Source organism: Perissodus microlepis, chromosome 13 (assembly GCF_051167445.1).
Source record: "Perissodus microlepis isolate ML-2025 ecotype Zambia chromosome 13, ASM5116744v1, whole genome shotgun sequence".
Taxonomy (NCBI): domain Eukaryota; kingdom Metazoa; phylum Chordata; class Actinopteri; order Cichliformes; family Cichlidae; genus Perissodus; species Perissodus microlepis.
The window spans coordinates 17,284,276-17,309,967 of NC_140473.1; the positions used below are offsets into that span (position 1 = coordinate 17,284,276).

At 39.7% G+C, this 25,692-nt stretch overlaps 1 protein-coding gene across 28 annotated transcripts in view; it reads left to right on the plus strand.

Annotated features, from left to right (window-relative positions):
- Positions 1-25,692, plus strand: part of kcnma1a (potassium large conductance calcium-activated channel, subfamily M, alpha member 1a) — a 150,609-nt gene that overhangs the window by 37,640 nt on the left and 87,277 nt on the right. For all 28 annotated transcript variants that reach the window (XM_084947872.1, XM_084947880.1, XM_084947881.1 and 25 more), the window contains exon 2: positions 3,545-3,712. In XM_084947872.1, coding sequence (XP_084803998.1) covers positions 3,545-3,712 — 168 coding nt within the window. The remainder of the gene's footprint in view (positions 1-3,544; positions 3,713-25,692) is intronic.

Consider the following 25,692-nt stretch of genomic DNA (forward strand, 5'->3'; position numbering starts at 1 on the left):
TGTTTTTGTTTTTTTTGTTACAGCGATGGTCAGGGGTGGTAATGGCAAGGACAGGGTTAATGCTACAGCAACCTCTGTTTAAGCAGATGTTTACAGTGTGTTGCCTATGCGTCATGTGACAACTCACTGTAGAAGCTTGAATTGTTTAATTTGCACCAGGAGGGAATTAATACATTTCATATATGCCTGTGGGGAACTGAATAATAACACCTGTTAATAAGATGAACTGAAAACAATAAAATGTAATATGATATATATATACTGTATATTATACATCATGTTTCTGACCACCAGGTGAGCATTAGCATTCAACCATATATTTTGTTTAAGTCTTTGCTTTCTTCATTATTATTATAATATTTACTTTTTTTGTCCTTTGTGGACTTTGGTTGTAAACACATTTACTGACTCCTGCGGCTCCCTCTCTGAATCCCTCTCTCTCTCTCTCTGTCTGCCTGTCTCGCCCTGTTTGACATCACAGATGTGTTTATATATAGCCAGCAGATGGATTCTCCCATAACAGTCTGCTTCACTGGTTTTCTGTGCGTGAGCTTAGCCCACCGCCAGCCGCTCAAATAAGCTAGAAGAAATTCTTTGTTTACATTATGTCTCCTGATCTGCCTAGCCTTTAGTTCGTGATTACATCCATTATTCATGTATTCTCATTCACCGTAAACGCACTCGCATGCATAGAGAGAATGTTAAACGTTAGTGCTGCTCAATATGCTATCGCTGTTCAGTGTGCAATAATGAGAACTACTGTCCTGTGATTAAACTGGCATCCACGGAGGTCTTCACATAATATATTATTGAAAAAACAAAAACAAAATAGTAGCAGTTATTTTGTAACAAGATGGAAATCCTTGTTTCATTTGAAATGAAATCATTGTAAAGTAAATGTAATGTGCAGTTTGTATTTTCTATGAAATGTAATTCATGAAGGTAAAGCCACAACTGTGACCAAACAGATGACTGCAGGGATTTTTAACATGCTTAAAATAAATAAATAAAAAAACAGCAACACTGCAAATGGCAAAGAGAGCCAGAAACAAGCGATGTGACATTTGCACGACACACTGTAGTCCTGGTGTGATGTGCTGTGCTCCTGCTGCGGTATAATTGTGCAGCATGTGAGGTTTTGGGGTTCTTCTGGGTTAGAAGTAACTGGTGGGCATAGACTAACACACACCCTGTTTGGAGTGCTATCAAGTCAGTCAGAGTGAAATCGTAGACATCCCTGTGGATGGTGACATGTGTATGTGCATGTATACAAATTTTCCTGGGTCTTTGCCGCATGCTGGCAATGCAATAAAGTGAGTGGATGAGTGGGAGTGGGAGAAATTCAGTTAGATGTAAGTATTTAACTGTTTGCAGTGTGACATATCCGGTAAGCTCTTATACAATAAAGTTTCATGGTGGGAGCTTGAACTTTATAAAATGTTGATAACTTTTTCAGATATCTTGGTTACGGTGTGATTAGTGGAGGACTTAAGGAGGAAGAGTGGGATGAGACGGGGTAGTAGCCCCTGCACAAAAAAGGGAACAACAAAACTGCAATAGCACCTCTTGTGTTGAACAAAAATATTGAACACAGGCTGGTGAAGTGGACGATAATTATCTATTAGAACAAACACACCACTTAACTTTGAACCAGGCTATATCTGTCTCAGGTCAATGCCTCATTCACTTTTTCTGCCAAATAAAATGCCTGAACCGGCTGTTATTTATTTAAATGATATTAAGCTAAAGTTTCTAAATGTTAAATGTGCTTGATAGCAGCCTGTCGGAAATACTGAATTCTTGTGGTGCTCAAAAGCAAAGCTGAATGCTTCACATAACTTTCACGATAGGTACTTCAAAAGTTTGTGAGTCCCCAAACGCTGAGTCATTTAATGAGTATATAAACCATAAGTAACCGAATTACCCACTGGAGTACTGCGAGGCCCAACGGCAGAGCTGGATAATAATCTTATGACTAAGCCAGGCTTTTTTAGGGTCAGTTTATTGGCATTGTTATGGGTTAGAATGAAATTAGGAAAATGGCAGCTGTGTCCATGCCATATCATTATCAAATATAATCCAATTTAACCAGACAATCCTCTTGAAATGGACAGAGCACTCTCTTGGGCTCATCTGCTCTTTAGCCCTGCAGAAATACTCAAGTTGCAGTCTGGTTTGTTTTCGTATCACATGTGGGTGCGCATCGGTCACCCCAGTGGTCAGCTGGCTTTTGGTTGCATGTCTTTATTGCTTCATAAAGTTCTAGGAATTATGATGTGTCGGGTTTTAAAAACAAGAATACACTCACTGTAAACACTTATAGTTTTCACTCGTCACCATTTTTGAATTTTATGGGGTCATCACAACAAACGTCCCACACTTACACAACAGGGACACTAATTTTACTTTGTTGACATAGCACATAATCTGCTCTGATGGCTACTTGTCAGATGTCACTGTGAGAAGGGACATGTAAAATGTTTTCCTAGTGCTACATGTGCACTATGAGGCTGTTCCCACAGAGTGGACCGATGCCACATAATCCAGGGGCTTTAAAGTTATTTCAATTCCAGGCATTCTCTATGGACTCCATTTATTATGCCTGAATATAGGTTTTTTTCTTTGAGGAAGACAAAAGTGGAGGAAATCCACTTGCTTCATTTTCTGGCAGAAGGACAAGGTAGCAGAGTGCTTACTTGTATCAAATCAGGAATGAGCGAATTTCTAGAGAGGAACAGCTGCATGCAGCGACTGTGCCAAACAAAGCATGTCAATGAAGTGCCATGCAACTCTGCTCACTCAGCCAGACACGAGAAGGCACATTAAAAGGGCTGCACGAGAACAACAGTTTACCCCGAGGAACAATTATGCCATATGCGCAATAAAATTAGAGTGGCCTCATACACATCTTGTTATTTGACTTGAACACACATATTCACCATTAATAGTAGCAGATGGATGCTATGATGGCGTGATGGGTGCAGTGACACCCTTTTTTTTTGTCCTAAAGAAATGTGTAGTTTTTTAAGGGTATACATAAGTTCAGAAACTTATACTACGTACATGCTCTCCATCTCCTACAGTCTTTTAACATGGCTGCTCTTTTGCAAACTTTCCTTGATATATATTATAGAAATCGTTCACCAAGATGTGTTTGAAAAGTGGGAAGCCATGCGGGCTGTTAAGTGTGCCATCATTTTAGATCCACAACAACCAGTTTGAGAGTTTTTATCAGTTTTTTTTTTTTTTTTAGAACTGTTAAGTTGCAGTATCCCCAGAAGTATTTTAGGCTCATGCAGATATACGATGAGTAACCCGAAGTTCTACCACTCAGAAGGAACATGAACATGATGCTGCCAGGATGCATAGGCATTAAATGGGAAGTGTGGAAATAATGGATTATGACGAATTGCCTTACTGTGGGGGATAATATGTATAATTTGTTGTTGTTAAACAAACTGACTTATCTGCTTATAATCAACAACGTGTTCCTGTCGGTTTCCTTAATTTGCCTACTCAGATTTCGTTTCCGTTTTTTTTCTAGGAGGCTCAGAAGGTGAACAACCCCGCCAACAATCAGGCAGCCGACAGAGCACCAAAGGGCCCTGATGAGAAGGAGGAGGCGCCAGCCAATGAAGTGGGATGGATGACTTCAGTCAAAGACTGGGCCGGTGTCATGATCTCCGCTCAGACACTCACTGGCAGAGTTCTTGTAAGTTTTCGTTTTTCTGATGGGGATGAACATGTCAGATACCAAATCCAGACACACACACATCAGGTCTTTTTTGACATTAATCATTTGGCCCAGCCACCGTTAACTAAGTGCAACAGTTTGGTCTTTCCTCAGGCAAAAGGACTGCACATAGTGTTCACAATCAAGTTGGCTTTTGGATAAATCCACTGCACAATCCACTGTCATGTACATGTTTCCTCACCTCAATTAATTTTATCCTAGCAGAGGCTAGTTGAACATCAGTTGGCTATTTGGCTGGCACTGTCCGGCCTTTTTTGTGCTACAGTGTCCTTTCTGTGGCCCACTGCAGCTCTGCTATATGAGTTTGCATTTATTTTTGTGTGTGGGTGTGCATGTACATACTTAGATGCATATGAGGAAGATTTGTTAATGTTTGTTAACAATGAACTATGAAGTAAACAAACTCCTTGTCCTGTGTTGCTTTTAGTTGCTTATTTTACCCTCAGAATTTCTTTGTTTAGATATTGCACGTTTCCATAGTTTGGCACAGAATTGGCTGGTCTGTGTAGTGAGGTATCTGTTAAGTTGGATACATATCCTAAAGGATGTCAAATTCTCTTTCTGTTTCTCCTGTTGTTTGATTTTTACTATGACAAAGCTTTAGAAAAACAGCTTTTAATTTTTAAAAAGAAAAAAAAAGTCTTTCCACCAGCACAGTTGCTGATGTGTTCTCCCTATAAGCATACCCATATGTCCTCCACACACAGTCTAATGTCTGAGCACAGAGAGTTAACTATGAGCAGCATGCTACCTCTGTTACCTTTTAGACTGGCTGAGTTATGGAAAGACTTCACAGCACTTGATTAAAATTGAGGCCCATTTAAGTGTTGGGCAACATAGTGTATACACGGTGCTTAGAACATTTATTAGTCCACCATCTGGTGTAAGGTTTATGCCACAGCTGCCCTAAATTAACAGTACTGGTAATGACCAAAAATAAATTTTTATGTTTCTGTAATGGCTAATCCACAATTATGCATAAGGTCCTTAATCGAAATGATATTTTTAATGCTAAGACATAATTATTACTATCCATGAATTTTTCAAATGTAAAGTTTTATAGAAAAGCTGAAAAAAACCTAGAGCACATTATTTTATTTTTTTTAGATTAACATGCCAAATTCCAGTTTACTTAGTATTTACTTATATTTCTGAAGACAAAAATGTGTTTTAGTAGTTGAATGTTATGCTTGATTAGTGTATCAGCTCAAATTTGTGTGTAAATATTTTCATTGCTGAGGTTTTTTTTTATAGTGGACTACTACCGTTTCTTTTTCTGGGCTTTTGTAATCATTTGTAATAATAATTACGTTTTCCTGCTAAATGAACTCAGTCTATTAAGGTTACAAATGAGCAACATTTGCTGACTGGCTCTGACGTTTACTTTATAATTTTGCTATCATGCTTGACTAATTTGACTTCTCAGAGACCAAACTCCTGAACTCGTCCCTACATCATTACATAAAACTGACTGATTCTCTGTCCAGTTCTTGTGTAATTGTCTGTTAAATGGTGTCTGTTTGAGATATATATATTTTTTACATTCAGCTAAAGAAATAGGAGCAAATTATGTGTTTTTTGCAACAGACTGCTAGCAAAATGTCTAAAGATATAATTTAAAATTGATTCTTTGCTAAGTTGTCTTTCATGTGTAGACACAAATGGATTGGATGGATTATCGCTGAAGTTAGATATATTTTCTATGCCTGGATGATTCATCAATGTTAAGTTGCTTAACTACCAAAAAGAACACATTTTTCTAAAACGACAGACATGGACTAGACTAGATGTACAAAGAAAAACTTTCAATGACCTTCACAAAGCCTGGAGAACTATTGCTAAAGACCATTTAAAAATACTGCTACTGGGTAGCTCAAGAATTTTACGACAGAACTGTAATAATAATAATAATAATGAAACACATTGCATTTGTATGTTAGTCAGGGAGCATCTAGTGCTCATTTTACATCTCATTTTACATCAGCGTATGAAAAGTAGGTGTTTTGCACAGACATCTGCTGTGCATCTGTGGATTGAATGGAGCAGCAGAGGGAGTGAGGAGAGAGATGGATCCAAACTAAAATACTGACATTGTTAATGTTTGCTGGAATGTGACATCTTCCTCATGCCTGGTGAGAATAGCTCGCAGTTGAGAAAGATTCAGGCCTTTCATGGGGAAGAAGATGAAGAATCCCGAAGGGAACTGTCAATTTACTAAATGAGCCTCTCTTTCATCACTTCCCCACTCATACAGCTCCATTGGCATGGACACAGCTCCCTCTTCCCTTTCATCTCCTGCTCTGACTGAGTGCTCCCAATCTGCCCTGTATGTACATTGGTGTGTGTGTGTGTGTGTGTGTGTGTGTGTGTGTGTGTGTGTGTGTGTGTGTGTATATATGTGTATATGAGAGAGAGAGAGTGAGAGATAAATCAAAGAAACATATAGGGAGACACGCCAACAGAGAGAAAGACGGGCAGATTGAGAGTAAAACAGAGTGGTTGTGACAGTCAGGGAGAAATAAAGCACCGGCTGCTTTAGAGGGGTTTCTAGCCATAGTGATATCCCAGTGTATCGCCTACTGCGATTTGTGCTACTTGTGCTGGGGCTGATAATTCTGCCCAGCAGGCTGTGTTTGCTTACTTGCTCACTCTAATGATATGCAGCACAACTGAGTATTTACTCAAGTGAGTGCTACGTGAAGGTGAAGTGAGTACAGTATCTTCTCATGTGGGTGGAATTAACATTCGTGGGTGCATGTATGCAAGTATTTCTCAACATGTACTGCATACAGTATAAACATGATGGCTTCTGAGTGAGTTTGTGTGTATGTATGTGCATGTGGGTGAGTAGGTGAATTCTTATGTTATTAATATTATTTAGTTTTTCTTTTGCGGGGCTCTTGCTCTGCCATCGGTGCTTCACTGCAGATTGAAATTGCGATGAGTATCCGTGTACACAGAACCTGGCTGGTAACCATAGCAACTGCTATGTAGTGGCGCTCAGTCATTTGACATTAGGGGGCCGTCTGCCTGGGCAGAGCAGAGTATAGAAATACCATGCACATTCAGTCTTTCTCTCTGTGTTTTACACACACACACACACACACACACACACACACACACACAAAGACAGGTGGGATTACATCTTGATGTAGACCCCATTCGGTTCTATCCAGGTGGAAAAGGGACAAAAGCACACTGGGAAGGATGGTCTTTGGTAGGCTTACTGAATTACCAGAAAAATTTATATGTGCTGTGTAATAATGAGTCCCATATATTATTTTGGAAGTCTCAGTCAAGTCCTCCGTTAAGGTTAGAAACTGACTTTCATGTTCAGATTCGTTGCCTAAACCTAACCACTAAACCTAAGCCTGGTTGTCTCCTTTGTACTATTCATGTGTTTTTACAACAGAATTCACCCCAACAAATTCCTGCCAACTTACGGTGCTACCTTCATTCAGAAGAAAAAGTTACCTCTGAGCACCTGACCAGTGGGAAAGCAATTGTAAAATGTATTTTGGAGCTTAGGAAACTATGTTGCTCCATACTGTGATGAAATGCCAGCACGAGTAAGGCAATGCCTGTGTTTTTTTAAATGATGTGCAGTGACTTTACCGAGCTAATTTGCTCTGATCAGAAAGAAGTGTGTGTGTGTGTGTGTGTGTGTGTAAGGCAAAGGTGCTGATAATACATTTTTTCCTCATCATAGCTTTTGTGACTTACCCAAAAGACCCCCCCCCCCCCCAACAACCCCCAACAACCCCCAACAACCCCCTCACGTAGTATATCCAACATGTCACCAACAAAAAAAGATGCCAGTGAGATGAAATGTTGCCTGCGTGAGCCAGTGTTGTTCTGCTGTATGGGTTAGTAGTTATTGTTGTTTAGCTCTTTTTTTTCTCCACACCTTTGTAATACCGCTTTATCAAATACAGACACAAGTTTGCGTCCAAGGGAAAACATGTATGTTTTTAACACAGTGATTGAAATTAGAAGAGAAGAAAATCACAGCATTTTTAGCAGAATCCAGTTTGTGATGAATTATATTTTAATTGATTAATCGACAGGTGGAAAAAGGCTTATGCAGAGCAGCAACTAATTGACTGTACTGTGCACTCAGAAGAATGTGTCTCCCTGAGCCCTTATGAGACAGCTGTCCACGCAAAGGGACAGCGTACGGGAACATAGGTGGAAAAAGAGCGCACCTCCGGTCAGGCTGTGGATAGCTCATCAGTTACTTCGACAACCGTATCATCCCAGTTGTTTTGCTGAAAGACCTAATTAAGCACTCAAGGGCACAACGTCTGAGGAAGCAACTACTCGGACAGCTGGAAATATGAGTTGGCTAACTTCTTGTGCTACATGAGCCCAGCGTATCATCTAATAGTTTCCTGCATTATTGTTACAGTGACAATGTGTGTAATCCCATAATGTTCAACAAAAACAGCGAAGGATTATAACCACTGAATGTAGATATTCCCCCTATCTCCCGGTGCAGTGGATTTGCCTGACACGGTGGGTCCAGAAATAGGTCAGTCCTGCCATCTTTCTTAATGGGATCTTGGGTGGCAACCAGAGACCATCTGTTCACATGGCACGCTCCCTAAACCCTATGGTCATCCCTCTGCCTACCATCCACCCACACACTGCACGGCACTCTGCATATCGACCCCTATCATCTGAAAATACAACACATCTGTTTCTCTTTACAGCTAAGTGATAACGCTTTCATTTTAACTAGTGCTGTGACAAATCCACACCTTTTTTCTTTTTTAGCTAGCTCCTTTTATTTAAACACTTCAGTAAAATGATAGAAGTCATCAGGACAGGAAGCACAAATTTCTTTGACATGCTTGCTTTCCTGCTACGTAGCTTTTCCCGTGATTGCCCCTCTATTATCTCATTCTTTTCAAACAATTTCTTACTCTGTGCGAGTGTGTCTTTGTGTGTGTTTGTGTGCGTTTCTTGGCAGAGACCAAGGTGAGATTGTGCGTGGTGTGTAAGGTTGCTGCAAGTGTGTTTCACCACGTTTCCATGTGTCCTCAAACATCCTGTTGGGGAGAAAATAAGTGTTCTCTCACACTCCCCATGATTCCTGTGCAGAGAACGTCTGTCATTCACAGTGCTCTACAAAGTACTTTTCAGACTGGGATTGTTTATGATGCTGGCGCTGTTTGTGTTTACACCCATGTATAAGTACATTTTTGTGCTAGAGGTCCTTGGGCTTGTGCAAGCACTTCTTTTTTTCGTTTACAGCAGACGTCGGGCACTGCCAGAGACTGTTTGCCTCTGAATGTATGTGTGTGCATGAGAGACGTGTTTGCCTGAGTAGACACAGTATGTTTGTCTGTGCTATATGTGCGTGTTTATGTTCGTGGCGACAGTTTCCCATGTGTTGCTGTTTGTGCTTGCTAATTACACTTCCCTGCATGAATGCAAGCATACGGTTTTTACAAAATTATGTTTTATTTCCGTTCAGGGGGAGCAGTTTACTTCAGTGCTGTAAAAGCTCAATGAGAAATCTTTACAAGAAACACAACCGCCCACATATAGACACAGATACTCAGCATGCAGAAAGACTAGTCAGTATCTTGCAAATCATTATCATAATCATTGTATTTTTATGTATTTTTTAATTCATCATTATCAAATATAACTAAAAAATCAAATGCACATGACTGAAACTTATTACCCAACTCTGCCTTTAAAACAACAATGCTCACAAACTTGTAAATTTCCTCAGTGGGTGCCAAAAGGGGCCGTCAGACATCATCTGTTACATCAATGTTGGAATATCCAGAGAGGCCATCTCTGCAGAAATCATCACACACATTTAACAAATTAGTTTGTTTCTAAATTAATAACAGTGGGCTCAGACACATTTTTCACCTAACTCCCCCAGTTTGGTGATATGACACTTTGCCTCAGCAGTGTGTTCCACCATAATGAAACTCAATTTCTGAGCCAGTCTGCTCCTATTCCCCTAACTCAAACTCATACTCCATGACCTCTGAAACCTCCAGGCTATCACCTTGCCTTGCTTCCATTTCTCTCAGCTGTTGGATTAACCAGGCTGCACAGTGTATTAATTTGTCTTTTGCCGCAATTTATCAGTTTGATGGCAATCAAATTGGCATTGACGTAAATCCTCTGAAAAGTGATGAATGACTGTTTTTGGCAAAAGCGACCTCGGGGGATAAACACGGTGGCAGAGAGATTGGTGTGGAGGGAGCAGAAGGAGTGTGATGTGTCTAGTGCAAGACAAGGTCTGTACATAGGAAAACAAAAATCCTCAACTATGCCACTGGAGAAGTAATGAATGCGTTCTCTGTATAGAGAAACATGTATAAGATGGCTACACGGTGAATAAATGCCTGCAAATGGTATGACTGTGATATTGATTGATTGACTGGCCCATAATAAGTAGTCCAGACTCAAATATCTTAGCAGTTGCTTGAATGCATTGCCATAAAATTTTATACTGGAATTTATGGTCTTAAGAATATTGACCGCTGATTCCTTGACTTTTCCCCTAGTGTCACCACAAGACTGATATTTTTTATTTTAAATAAAGTATTGAATGGACTGCAATGAAACATTAAGTCATCCTCTAAGACAGGAGTGTTAAACATAAGGCCTGAGGACCAGAATTGGCCCAGCAAAAACTCAAATCTAGTCCACTGGCCGACTTTGGAGAATATTAAAGATGGCATAAGTTTTGGACTTTTAACTGTTTCACATCTTTTCCTACCGATGAAGACCTTCTCCATAGCCAACAGATAAACCTATGAATTACCTTATCTACTAAAGAAATGTGTTAATTACAATGGATCCATATGTAAATAATGGACATTTTCTATGAATTAACAAAAAGTTTCTGTTTTGTAATTACAGGACAGTCTGGGCAGACAGCTACCAGAAGTTTTCTGTAATTTTACAGATGTATTTCTTACATTTGAAGCCCAAAGATGTGCTTTCTTTCATTTATTTTCAATTTTACTACAGTAGAAGCGCCTTTTTACTGTATGTGTGTAGTTAAACTTCTTCACTTCTTAAAAAGGGGAGTTTCACTCACATTTCGCCCACATAAAATGAGTTTCATATTCCTGCTCTAAGAATGGCAACATTTTAAACTTCCCTCAAGTTTTTTTCATCTTTATCTCATTTCAGAGTTTTAATTTAGCCAAAACTTTAATACATCTCTTCAAAACATTTGCTTAAGGCATCTGCCACACAAGCGTAGAGACCAGTTGACTAACAGCCACCTTTCTCTTGCTAGCTGGCGAGTGGTTGCTGGAAGTTGGCTGGCTGTTGCTAGGTGAAACTGGTCACCAAGAGGCACCAACAACCTCCTTGTTATTGCTCCAGGCACCAGTGGACTGCCATAGTCGCCTGTAGTTTGCATCAAAGATTCCAAATTGTCTCCAAGCACTTGTCCCATTTTCCACTGTAACTATGGCCGACCATGGCAATCTGCTCATGACCAAAGCTAGGCAAGCATTTACACCTAGACTAGCAGTGACTTCAAACTCTTTGGCAACTGCTTCGGGAATGCACATTTTTTTCCTTAGCAACCAGTAATTACCAGGAGGTCAGACTGTTCTCTAGGCTTTTGTGACTGGGGCTTTACATGAGCATTTTTAGCAGTGTTGGCATCCTGATGTTGGCTTTAGCTCAAAGACTAAATACAGCAACATAGAATGTGTTCACACACAAACTCATTATGAAAGGTGATCTATTTTTGTTTTCACTTTGTTATAATTTTAGCCTGCTAGATTTTGAAAATAGACAGCGCTCCTTCTGTAGCTCCCCTGTCTGTTCTAAACCGCTCCTACCAGGCAAACACAGGCAAATTCACCTGCTTGATATGTGCTATAAATAAGTTGAGACTGAGTTTTGACTTCATGTGGAATTTGAAATCCATTATCCCTGGTGAGAGTCCATTGCAACACCAGATCTATGGATGCGTTTGCTCTCTATATTACTGACCTCATCTGATTTGAAATAACCTGTAATTATCCACAGTCAAAAGTCAGCTTAAATCCTTAAAGTGCCCAGAGGATGTGTGATAGACTCGGTCCCTTTCAGAGAAATTAAGCTGTATGCTGAAAGAGTATTATGTCCAGTGGTGACAAAGAACCATTTGATTATTTTACCTCTCATGCATACAGTGTTTAAGGCAGCAAACAATTACAAATTAATTATTTTGTAGGTACCTTTGTAGATAAGAGACACTATTGTATTTGATTTAGATTTACAATGGTGAGATTTAGCTGTGGTTCAGAATTTGTGTTCATACCATTGCCACTGGTCAGCAGTGTGAAGTCAGGTCCTCCTGGCTTATTTTTTCCTTTTGGGCTGCCGCCACATAAGAAACATAAGCCTTGTATTGAGTAGTAGAGGAGTGTAGGAGGAGGAGGTGGACGGGGGATGAGAGGCAAAGCAACGTGTCATAGGAGGAAAGAAAAGCACAAGGATCCCTGCTATCATGCTCTATATTTTCTGATAGTAGACACATTGGTTTATTTAAGAAGTGTACACAGTGCTGTTCATCTGTGTTGAACTTCTTAAATGGCAAATTTACAGAGGACACATTTATTAAATTGTTTAAAATGTACACCGGGGTAAAATTTCTTTTATACCATTCACATTGGAGTATGTAGTGTAGTTATAATTGCTCAATTTCTCCCTTGGCTTTTACATTTCTAGAGCACTAGGGAGAATTTTACAACTTTGCATTAGCTTGTGTCAATTTGTCCTCATGAATGGTTTTCCCCGCAGCCCCCCCTTTAGGCCTATCATAAGGCTTTGTGCGATGACTCATCCTTGCTCGTCCCTCTTTTTTTTTCCTCTTCCTCTCTCATCTATTAACCCATCCATTTGCCACCTGCGCCTGTGTTGCTAAAGAGTCGGTGACCTACACCCATCGTTTTGTGCTGCAGTCCCTGTGACCTTTGTCTGTCCCACCTTCCTTCAAACTGTTTTGCAGAGGAAAAGGTCAAGAGAGCAGACACTAAAGTAATGTCTCATTTATCTGGGTGCCCAACCTTTTCCCTATTAGATCAAATTTGTCTGTGACTTACAGGCCAATGTGTCTGAGACACTGTGGCGACAGCACACATTCATTTTGTCTCTGGTTTTTAAACACTCTGGTGACATTGCCCTTGAAGTGTGTCATAAGGAAATCCAAAATCACTTAGATAATTACAGCAAACCCACTCTAGCTCTTAAACAAGTGGCCCATGCTATTAGAAAATTAAAGCCACAAGCAAATGACTGTTTACTTTTTACAATATGATTATTTATGCTCTGCTGAAGCCTCGGGCTGAAGAGTGACAGGGTAGTCAGAAATGAGATTACATTTAGAGTCACAAGCAGATTAGACTGCAGGCGAGAGACAGAAACGGGTGCACAGTCACACAGCAAAGAATCAACACGGGAGGAAAACAGACAGGCAGAAAATTACGTGGCTATGGACAGAGACCTAAGCAGGCAGTCAGAGAAGATGCAGACATTCTCGTGTTTGTTATTTGGAGACCCTTGTCAGATCTAAGACTGCGCTTTCCCCATGTCATCTTTGTCATGGCTGCCTGGTGTGGTCTCAGGGAGGAGTGCTGAGTGACTCAGTGCCTCCAGGATGACGCACATCTAATGGATCAGAACTCGCAGCATCACAGTGATCCGACCAATTTAAACAACCCTCTTGCTGCCAGACACATTTATTAATTTTTTCTGAAAACAAGATTAGGGACAGACGATGTTGCCAAAATGACCAAGGAAAGAAAATTCCTTTGCTTGCAATACTACTGATAAAACAAATTGAACAAGAGTGAATGATCTCTATTTTAGATGTTCTTTTTAATAAATCACTTATAGCTTATTTCAGTGAAGTATTAAGAGTCCTTCAGATATACAAATAAGTTATCTTTAAGTTGTAGATATTTAAGTTAAAACACAACAAGGAAGGACCTACAGTAGGACCTTCTTGCAGTGAGGTGACAGAGCTAACCTGGATTTTCTCTATATTGTGAAAAAAAGCAATATAGTGAAAAAGGTCAAGTTATAACTACAAAGTGAAGTTGGAGCTAGCTGAATGCTCTCATGGACACCATCTTGGCTTTGTAGTGGAAAGAAAGGCTCAACCAAACAATTTGGATTTTCTCTATATTGTAAAGCGGCTCCATAGTTTATAGGTTAAGGTTAGCATTTGCTAAACATTAAAAACCAGGAGGTTTGAGACTGGGAGGGGAAACTATCTTGTCACTGGACGAACAGCTGAAAGAAGAGCAGAAGGATGCATTGTCAACAACTTAACAGCATATCTGCAGAGACAAATATAGATCACCCTTAATTGAGAAGTACACTCAGTGACTTGGAATTGACATGGAGATGGATCCAATCGTGTTGCCATCTAAAGCACTTCATGCTTCATGCCCCATTCTCCCTGGAGTGGGTTAAGCATTATGAGAATTTCCCAGTGGGCACTGATAAAGTGTCACATTATTAACATTCAACATTTTCTTGGTGCAGGCTTATATGCCGCATGTCAATTGCTCTGTGGAGCTGGAACTGCCTCCTCTTCTCAGCCTGTCTCATCTATACATCAGCAGGTCTGAGTCACACAGAAAGTTGGTGTGGGAGTGGAAGGATCAGTAGAGATGGGGCTGACTGATTCCCAACCTCTGCTTTAAAGGGTGGACAGGTTATTATTGCAGCAACATCCATGGTGGAAGATGGATGATGATGGTTGTACTCCTCCTAAAACTGACCTACATAAAAAGAGGCTGTCACATAATGGGTTTATTTTGGCGGGAAAAACACCTCTTGTGCTGTGCAGAGCTTTAGAAGGTGCAGGATTAAGTGTGAGATTTCCATGTGTAGCCTCTGTATGACATGCTTCCTTGTTTATTTTAAAAAACAACAGCAACTTTCTGACCCTCCTTTGATTCTCATAAAAGGCCTGGTCATATATATGGTTTCAGGTTCATCCTGAATATGCTGTTGTCACTCGTGTCATGTTAGTGCTTCTAATTGCTTATTAGAGGAGTCAGCTCAGTGGGGACCATCTGCTAAGCCAGGTTTCAGATCCGTTTACCCCCACTGGGATTCTGTTTCCTGGGACGGGACGGCCACAGAGTGTCCCTAAAAGACATCATCTCCAGAGCCCGCCACTTACTGCTCAGAGTTTCCATGAGATCATTAGGGGATGATCATAGGTGATGTAACAAACACAGGAAAGAAGGGAGGGAGAGGAGTGTTAAGGGGCAGGTGAAAATGAGACATACAGGGAAAGGGACTCCCTCTAAAGTTTTTAGAGGGAGAAAATATTCTTTCACATATATTACATAAGCTTTATTTGGATGATTTATATGTTTTTTTAGGTGTTATTTTAGGCTTTTTATAGAGAATTTATATAAAAAAAATAGGACAGCCTCTTTGCAACAGAGTAAAAAGCAGTGGTTAGTGAGAGACTGCATTCACATTTTTTTTGGTGTCTAGTACTGATTGCAAGTGCTTGTGGTGACCAGTTGGTTGCTCTGTCCTGTTGCTCTTTACTTGGTCCTGGGTGTTTAGTGCAGAGTGTCTTTTCACAACAGTAATCATATAGTTGTTAAACACAGATTTCAGGTTTTTATGGGGGAATAGTTTGTACAATGTAATAGAATAATTTGTCCCCAGAAGAGTTAAAACTAATATTGTTAACATGATTTTTCTTCAGTGTCTTGCATTTTATTTGAGAAGAGGTCGGCCCTTAGCCCTAGGATTTTGCCCTTCTCCTCTGATACATGTCGACACTTCTGATTTAAATTTGCAATTTATCACATTTAACCATGAGAATCTCACAAACAGATTGTGTGGGTCAAATATGAACCACTTCAGTTGAAAAGTGACAGCAAACTAACTCTGTCTTATCGTCGTTTTCTTCCTGTTTTACCGCCATCTTGACTCACTAAAGCTGGCTTGAAGACAGCAACTGACTGAAGAGTGGTCTAAGACCATGTCTTTGATGCATCCATTTCAAAGGCAAAGGTTGCACAGTCACAGTCATTTTGGTCAAATGGTCTCCAACCACTGTTTTCCTTAGTATTTTTTTCGTCTTTAGGAACCAAGGTGTTAATTTAATTTGTCGCCTCCTCACCTGGCAAAGACACACTTATAATTGACTGCATGCATGAATAATGTAGGGAGATATTTTCTGTTATCATTATTATTATTATGATTGTCTGATATGTGCACAGTCATAGTGAATGTGGGGACAAAGTATCCTTCAGGTAGATCAATCTCCGTCCATCCTTCCTCTTGCGCTTATCCAGAGTCACTTATGGACACCCTTATATTAGAACATTGTGTTTAATATGGACAAACTTTGATTTGCACAGAAGTCCGGTAACACACACCACTCAAGGTCAGATCTGGCAGGCTGTTCCTCTCAATAAGGCCCCTCCATGTCTCAGAAGGCTGTGTGGCAGGTGAGGGTAGGACCCAAACGCAGAACTCAGAGGCAGCTTTATTCCTGTGATTCAACAACTAAAAAGGTACAGAAAACACACCAAAACAAACAAACAAAAGATAAACTAGAAACTTGGACTTTTGGAAATGAAGAGCTCACAACTTGGCATAATGAGGGAACCTGCAACAAACATGAGAACGCACAGCTAATGTGGATGACATGACAACGAGCAGAGGAAGACTGAGGGCTTAAATGCACAGAGGATGATAAGGGGATGGGAAACAGGAGGGAAACACAGCTGAAACTAATCAGACATAACGAGACTGGGAGGAAGCAATACAAACACACTGAACGCAGGACTAGAGATTATCAAAATAAATATAAATAAATAAATATAAGTAAATACATATAAATACCCACCCGAGCCTGCCGCCTCTCAAGGGCAACTTCAGACTGAGACAAAGCCGGACTCCCCTGGGATCCCTGGGACACACAATGCCCTCCACCACCATAAGGTAGTGATTCACAGAGAAGTAAACTGGGATTGCCCCTCTGTGAATTCATGTAGTAAAAATCATATGAAAAAAGCAGGTGGGAATAAAACAAACAAAAAATTTTAATAAGCAGACACAGAGGAAGAAAAAAATTACGCAGCAGGTCTAAGCTGTTATCAGTGAAAGCTATCAAACCATATTATGTACCATTTTCTTACAAGGTATCTAATTATATAGTTATGTTAATTTAAAACTCTATTAAATGTATTAAATTGATGTAATTCTGTTCATACCTGTATTAAAAAAATATGAATGACTAAAATTTTTCCTCAAAAAGATCAATTAATTAGAAATTACATCCTCTTTTTCCTCCAGTTACATCAGTTTCTTTGGAAATATTCTTGTTGATAAATTGACTGCAAACCAGAGGCTAGGGAGAGATCTGTCACTGGTATACTGAGATGAAGTAATGAAAGCATAAAACTCCCTCTGAAAAAGGGGCTAAAAGGGCAGACTGTCCTAGCCTCTGAAGACTGAATAATGCCTTTGTTTTGTGATCCCTTTTTATTACTTTGCTGCAGCTGCATGCATTTCTCTGGCACATTGCATTCACAGTTATTCCCACAAGTGGCATATCACCGTGGCAACATCTCACATCTCTTATTCACAAGAATGAGCTTTGTGCCCTCCGTCTGTCTCTGTTTTTATTTCTCTCTCTGTCTCTCTCTCACTCCTTACCATCCCTCGGTGCCTCTGTTCTATGTATCCATTTTTTCAATGGGCTGGAAGGGGCATTTCAACCAAATTAATAATTATGTGTAATTGCTAAGTGATTCCTGCCTTTTTGCAAATGGGTACATCCTTTGAGTTTATCATTAGAAACTCAAAAAATACTCAGGATGATACAATTAACCGGAGCGCAAATGCTCAGATGGTAGATTCCATATGCAACACTGAATGTGGGGTTTTTGCTAAAAATAAGCAGGATTGTCTCTTTCCTCTTTAGCCCAGAAGACTCTGTGTCCATAATTTATATTAAAGTCATTCATTTCTCTCAGGTTCGAGTTTTCCATCAATCTCTCTTATATGCACGTGGGCCAAAGAAACAAGGTGATGATTGGTTATATGTGCGTTCATTTATTTATTTATTTATTTATTGTACTTTTGAGCTGGTATTTGAGGATGCGTGGACAAACTGTGTTCACTGACAGTAGGTTTTAAGTTTTCCTGTGCCAATGCGGTGATTTCCACTGCAGAAACATGTCTGTTTTCAATGCTGTGCTGAATGAGAGCTTGAAGATCACAGCTATTCAGTATTAGATTCTTTGGGCTTGTGGCTCGGTTCTAGACATTTCTCTGGATTCTCTGACTCTTTCATTCTTAAATTATTGAACAATTTACCCACACAGCCTTTCATGGAGCTGTGAAAGCTGGGAACACCTCGCCACTTTTTTTCTGAAAACCCATCTTTCTTTGGGATGCTATTTTTAGCGTCACTTTGTGCGATTGCCAGGCAGTGCATTAAATCTGTGATTTGTTAAGGGAGACAAAACCTTTTTAATTTTTTCCCTAATTTGTGATGATATTTATTTGAAGTATGACCTCTACAGTGATAACATTCTTAATTTGTTGTTTGTTTTTTTTGTGTAAGGATATTAAAGAAAGGTACCTTGTAAGAAAATGGCACATAATATAGTTTGAGTGTCTTTTCTGTCATTTCTTTCTTCCCTTCTTACTGTTTATGGAAATATATTTTGGTTGTATTTCTTTTTCTTTTTTTTTTCTTTTTTTCAGATTACAGGACATCAACTCTTTCCTCTTTTCCCTCATCTCCATAATGTTCCTTGTAGCTGCTCTGATCTTCTGCTTGTACTCAGGCTCATACTGAGCCTGCTGGCTTTGAGTTTTAGCTTTAGCCAGTTTGCCTTTGTTAGCTTCTTTAAAATATCTGTGATTAGGCTTGTTGAGATTAATATGCTTGTGCTGTTATTTTGGCAAACTTTGTGTCCTCATTTATGTTGAGGAGCTTCGACACTAAGGACAAGTGCGCATGCAACTGTTTAGCTGAGCTGCTGTATACATGAGGTTGACTGGCCGAACACAGAAAATGTTCGCTGGCCTGTAGATCGGTGCTTGTGTATTTTGAACGTAACGCTGACAGCTTTCCGGGTAGCACACGGCTAACTGTTTCCCTGAGAAGCATGTTGGATAATGAGTATTGTCATGATGCAAATTAATAGTTAATGTAACCAGTGGCCTATGTTCAGAGGTGAAAGGTGAAAGTTGTACCAAGTGAATATTAAGGTAGAGTTTGACTTGAAGTGTATTCTTAATGTTGGGGCTGCAAGAGATACGGCAAAAAGTTAAACACATTATATAATTTATAAATTAAATAATTAATGGTATTTCTTTGTTTACTTATGATTATGGGGGGGAAAATAGAAAGCTCTCAGTATTTTTAGATAGTTCCTGTGAAAAATTGTATTTAAATTGAACTTTCTGAAATTGATTTTCGTTTTCTTAGTTGGATTAGCTCTTTTCTGTAGAGAGTAATACTTATCTTAGGAATAAGCACAATTTAACTAGAGTGCAATTAATAAAAATAGCCCAAAAGGGAAAGAAATAGAAACCATTAGCAAATTAGCCTTCTGTTCATCCCTCCACATATCTTAAGTGTGTATATAAAAGTGTGAGTAGTACAAAAATTGAACAGTTTCTAATGTTACAAATCTATTTGAAATATTATATGACGTTTTAGGATGTTTTGGCTCTCCAGACACCTCTGTTTGTTAAAACAGCTGCCACCTTTATCCCTCCTGCTGGTGGGTGAAGGTATCAGAAATGTGTTAAGGTCATACATGATGGTTCCAGGCATCCACCCACCTCATTTACTTAGCTGGACAGGTGTATGTAACCCTTGATCTCATGTGGCAGAAAGCAAACATAGGTGGGATAAACTCAAAGACTGCTGCTCTGCACTTTATACCTGCCAGCAAACACAGAATACTAATGCAGCTTTCCCTTCTCTGTGGATCCTAGTCTCATCTTCTTTTTGCTGAGTGTGAGCATTCTGCCTTATCACAACCCGCTACGTTGTTAGCAAGAAAAAGTGGATTTTGTCGCAGATGATAAACTTCTCATTAACCTTCAGGAAATTAAATAAAACCTTTTTTAAATTAGATAAAGATCATGTCACTGTCGCGTTTCTTCTGAGATGAAACCTATGTACCTGACGGGGGGTTGTTGGTGTCATAAAAAGGTGAACTTAAGAAAAGGAAAGAAAAAAATAGGTTATTGAGTATGCATATATCTATATGGTTTTATAATTTGGTTGGTAGTTATTCCATTTGCCTTATAGGAAAGGAACATAAACTTTTAATTCAACGTTTGGCAGGACTTGACTGTCCCTCTGGCAGCGAAATGCGGTATGACATTTTTGGAGGGGGATAAAAAGGTTCTGCTGGATTTTGCAGTACACATCAGACAAAGTAATTGCTCTGCACGCATTGTAACAGAAATTGGATTGGTGTGATAAAGTTTTGATAATATTAACTGTGACAGGGATAATTTATGCTGTAATTTAAGGTACATAATGGAACTGTGTGGCTGTAAGTGGTGCCTGGACAAGTGTCTAGTGACCTGCATATATTATGATGAGACCACAGGGAAAAGACTTTTAGTATTCACACAGGGAACTTTATTTCTTGTGATTTGAGAGCGATCTATTCAGTGGTACGATGGGAAATCATACCAGTTATGTAAATGCCACATTAGCTATGAGTGGATACGGGGCACAGTTAGACTCTTAACAATGCTGAAATTAATAATTAAGGGATACCCATACATTTCTGCTCAGAGATTATGCTCAACAAAATCATTCATTTCACTTTCACCAATTAAGATTCTGGTAACACTACACTACTGATGCATTTTAATTTGTCACACCACCTGCTCTTTTCTGTCAGACTTTATTTTCCTTTTTTCTGCTGTCTATCAAGCTACAGATCTACTGGTAAACTACCTCCATGCAGACAGTAAATCTGGCTTTGAATAGAACATCTGCGAAGGGATGAATTAATAGCAGTGACATGTCACCGCACTTCTCGACTGCTCCTTACAAAACCAGGGAAAATCCCCTCAGATTTGTGTCTCATTTTCTGGTTATTGTTTGGAAACAAACACCGAAAAAGAAGAGACCCACTCAGTGTCATGTTGTCACTTTGAAAGGATTCCCAGTATGGAAGAAGTCTGAAGTGAGGTCTTGCGGGATATTAAGTATTTCCTTTTGATTGAAGCTGCAGGGAGTGGGGAAGAAGATGACTTTGACAGGATTCAGTCTGAGGCCAGCAGGGGTGCACGAGTCACCAGAAGTAGAAATCTTATTCAGTGGTGATTCATAAAACTTTACCTGTCTTCATTTTCATGAATGCAATGACCTTAAAAACTAATTTATTACACATTAAATCAGAAGGATTGTAAGTGGTCCAGGATCAAGCCCAGACAAGCGGACTAATTGATTGATAAGTCTGTACTCCAACTCCCCATTAATCTCACTTAGCACATCTTAAATATGAGGTGTGAGCAAAAAGTCCTGAGAACAGGACCATAAGAGTCAAAAGCCAAAAAAAGCAATGACCGCAGTGACTCCAGCTCAGGGGCATGTCCAATAAGGGGTTTGACTTATACCCCTTATTACTTGTACTTAATATAAGTATTTCCATGCGGTGCTGCTTTCTTTTACTCCACTACACAGTAGTTTATCCTATTTATTTGAACTTAAATTCTTTTGCTGACAAACTGCAATATTATATCTCAAACTACAGAGCAATATATACATTAAAATCACCAGCAGCTCCAACATTAGAGAGAGATGTACATCAATAAATCAGTAATTATGATCCAATAATATCATGCATATATGATTCATAAAATAGCCATTCTACATGATGAGTACATTTACTTTAGGTACTTTAAATATATTTTAACTATACAAGCTTTGCACTGTTTAGCTACTTGAGTATGTTGGTAAATGTTTACTTAGGTAAATGCTTCTTTTAGCTTGGTCGCCCCAGCGAGTGGATACTTGTACTTTTTTCCACATTACAAAACAATGATCAAACATAAGAGACCGGTCTGGTTGGTTGTAGGTAGTCACCAACCAGTATCTACTGTAGGGCCGTGTGACTGGGCCCCAAACAGCGAGGCAGGGAGAATACTTGTCATTATTCTGATCATTCATCGGCTTAGGCACAGTTAATTGCTCCACAGGGGAAGACTTAACGTGAACTGTGATGTGTGCCATCTTGAGCCATCTTAGAGCACATCAACAACGCAGGAATTTTTAAAAATATGAGCACACAGCTGCAACTTTGTCCTCCCCTTCGCAAAGACATTCTGCTGAAAGCCCTAAAAATAACTGCAGTGTTGATTAAAATGGTCCAGAGGTGCATGAGCTGAGGGCATCATACTTGAATTTGGGCTCATTTAAATCAAACAAAGAACTTCCTTATCAAACGTCCCTGCGTTACTAGTATCAGGTCTTCTTTAGCGCACTCAGCCTCCCTGCTTGTGTTGCAATGAGTCAGACTTGCCACCTTAGACATAGTCATGACAACTATTCTTGTTAACCTTGCAATTGTGTGTTAAATTAGTCTGAACGTTTAAGTGCCCTGTTAACATAATGTGTGTAGCCTAAACGGTTATAAGTCTAGCAACAGTGGGGGAGTGTTGTCACTGTGTTGACTCAGAAAAAACTTGGCTGATTAGACAGAAAAGTAACAACTTCAAAGGCTCGGAGGTGTTACTAGAATAGAAAGTGTCGCAGCATCCACCTATCCATCTATGTGTCTGTGCATCTATTGAATGTGCTCTCTCTGTCTATCACCATAATTCACTCCTGAAACAGAAAACAAGCCTGTTTATGTTTGCAATGATTTCAGAATGAGGCAGATCATTCAATAACCTTTTTATCATGTTATTTAAACGTTCATGTATATATTTTTTGCATTTTTACATTTTTTGCAGGCTGAAGTACTGTATGATGAAGAAAAATTGAAAACTAGGGAATTCAGTGAGGGAAAAAAATGTAATAAGTTTCTTCCACTTTACCTGTCACAATATACCCAGAATAACTACAGTTTCTTGTTGAGTGCTAACATTGTGAAAGCTGCTTTTTTGTACTTGCAATATCTTGTGCTTCAGGTGTACAAACTCAGTCTGTTTCTGGATCGTGTCCTTGCAGTGTTACCCTCCATGCCTGAGGCTCTGGCTTACTCGTGGGCTGTTGCACATTTACGGACACTCGACATTTCCCAGGGGCTCGGGGAGAAGTCTGTGGAAAAAGCAAAAAGCCACACTTAACCTAAAATATATCAGTTTGTTATGTTTTGTTATTTTTTTTGTAGCGTCAGCTGAACTATGACCTGCCACTCAGTTAGCGCCGCTGTAAGAGCTGAACAGTCACATTTTGCTGAAAATAATATTGCCCTCTAGCTGCCATACGTATGTATGGTTACGATTATGGTAACGCTCACACTGTGAAGCGTTCAGATGGAACCACCTATAGGTTAATGTCATAGACTAAGAAAGGATATGATGGCTGATTGAAAAATATCCCCCAACCCCACAAAAACACTGTCAGCACCTCTTTGCAGTCCGGTCACATGCGCTAATCTTCTCTGTGCTGGCACAATCCCAGTAGGGCTCCTACCTTCTGTCTCGCAGACATACTCAAAGGTTGAATGCTTGGTAAGGTTGAACACATGATACACATGCACCCTCTCACACGCACACATCCACACAGGTGAAGACGTGCAACGACACGTACACGTTGTGGCATTTAAGCTCTTGCTGTGCCTTAGAGGACATGCTCTATTATTCTCCATCTCTCCACGCTTCTTTCTCTTCAGCTGCTCTCGCTTGCTCTCATTCTGTCTTTGCCACAAGCCATTTTCTGCCACCTCTTAATGTTCCTTATGTCCCACAGGGGTGAGGAGCTCTCTCTAATATTTTCTCATCCTTCCATCTCCTATCATAATCACCTCCATCTATTTTCTCTCCTTCTCTCCTTTTCTCTTTTGTCCTTTTGATATTCTCCGAGAACATGCAAGGTCATGGTCACTCCCGAAAAGGCTGCGATTAGACATAAGAAGGGTGGGGTGCCCTTCCAGTACCTAGAACATACTGTACAACTCACATAAGCTAATCTTTGTTAGCGCCGTTTAATTTTGCAGTTGTCTGTCTCTCATAGTACACAAGTAACACCTCCCCAAAAAAATCTCTTTTTATGAATTAATGATGCTGTAAAAGCTTTTAGGGAGATTTTTCAGAAAGGTTGTCCTGTGAAATCTGTAACGGATCCCCACGGGCCTCCTCTTCATCTCACACTGACAGATGCTCATTTTAGGATCTGTCACCCTGTCAGACCTGAAAGGCTTTCCTCCACAACGACCCCCTTCCCACTCTCTCCCCCTGTCAATCACTGTTTCTGTTGCCTAGGTACGACAGTTTGTGGGCATCTGTCTCTTAAAGGCCACAAAGGTTGAATGAAACCAATTCCTAGGGTTGTATACTGATTTATGAGAGCGCATTTGTTTTCGGGATTTGAAAACAAAACAAAAAAGACATTGTGGGGGTGAGCAAGTTTATTTAGAGTCGTTTCTTGGTGTTATGTAAGATGAAATAATACACCATATGCTGTCTGAGGAATAGGTAGGATTTCATATTAGAGCATTAGTAGTTAATTCTCAGAATTAGCAGTCAGTAGCTATAAGCATTATTATATAAGCATTTCTGTGTGTTCCAAACCCCTACATGTGCCTCACTGAAACAATTGGGCCAAATAGAAATGTAAAAATACCAGAATATTTAGTATACAGCTAATACTAATTTTAAACTTTAATTTGTGCGCATTTATTATCAAAATAGTTGACCTGCTGTTATTCGTGCAATCCTTGCAGCTCTAGATGGCTCTAAATCTCTGTGATCGGGTATTGCAAAACATGCCAGCAACAAATTAAGCGTGACTATGCAGAACTTGGAATGCAGAAATCTAACTCTTCTTGTTGTGGCTTGTTGCGGGCTTGCACCTGTTCTGTTGACATCGCCAGAGTTCATTTTAAACAGAGTCAGCGCTCTGAAAGTGTTACATTTCACACCGTGTTTGTATTTTCATGCATCAAAATCGGGCAGAGTCCCGGCAGTGTCACATTGCCAGCTTTTGCAATGTTCAAAAAAATTTTTTATTTATTGCTGAAGACATTATGGCTTTGGCAGCAGGCAAAAGCAATAATGGAAGAAAAAGTAGGAAGTGGGAAGAAAGTATCGTTAAATTCAGGGATGTGAGGAGAGTGAGATGTAGATTCTAATCTGTAATTTCACCACGCACTGTGTTGTTTTCAAACTTTCCAGTGATTTATTGGAAATGGGCTGAGTCATCCCCATTTCTCATGCTTTTCTCTAAAATCACAATATTTGAGACTTCTGCAAGGAGTTTTTACAGACCCTACGATGTTATCTACGTTAGTGGGCGACGTTGTTGCCAGCATAATGTGTCTCTGTGTAGTGCATTATGTGTTGATTACCATGCAAAGTGCCCTGGTGGTTTACATGTTCTTTTTTTGTGGTCAGCTTGTTGAGATTTGGCGCTATATAAATAAAATTGAACCTCTACTTTTTCTGCTTATTCGTACATTCCCTCACGTCCATTCTGACAGTTCTCCAGACATAAGGTCTTTTTCCAACATTGCTTGTGATAGTGTATGTAACAGAATAAACATGTAAATGCTGAAAATCCTGCTTTTTTACTTTTCATGGCTTTAAAAGCAAAGTTTTTTGGTGGATGAATGATAATGATTATTCTTGAAGGACATGTTAATGTCCTCCAACCAAGTCTCTATTCAACTGTTCCCCAGAGACCCCAGAGAACAGCTACTGTGTGACCTTGGATGGTAACACAAATTGAGCTAGCTGTGAGAGCGAGTCAGCGAGGACGA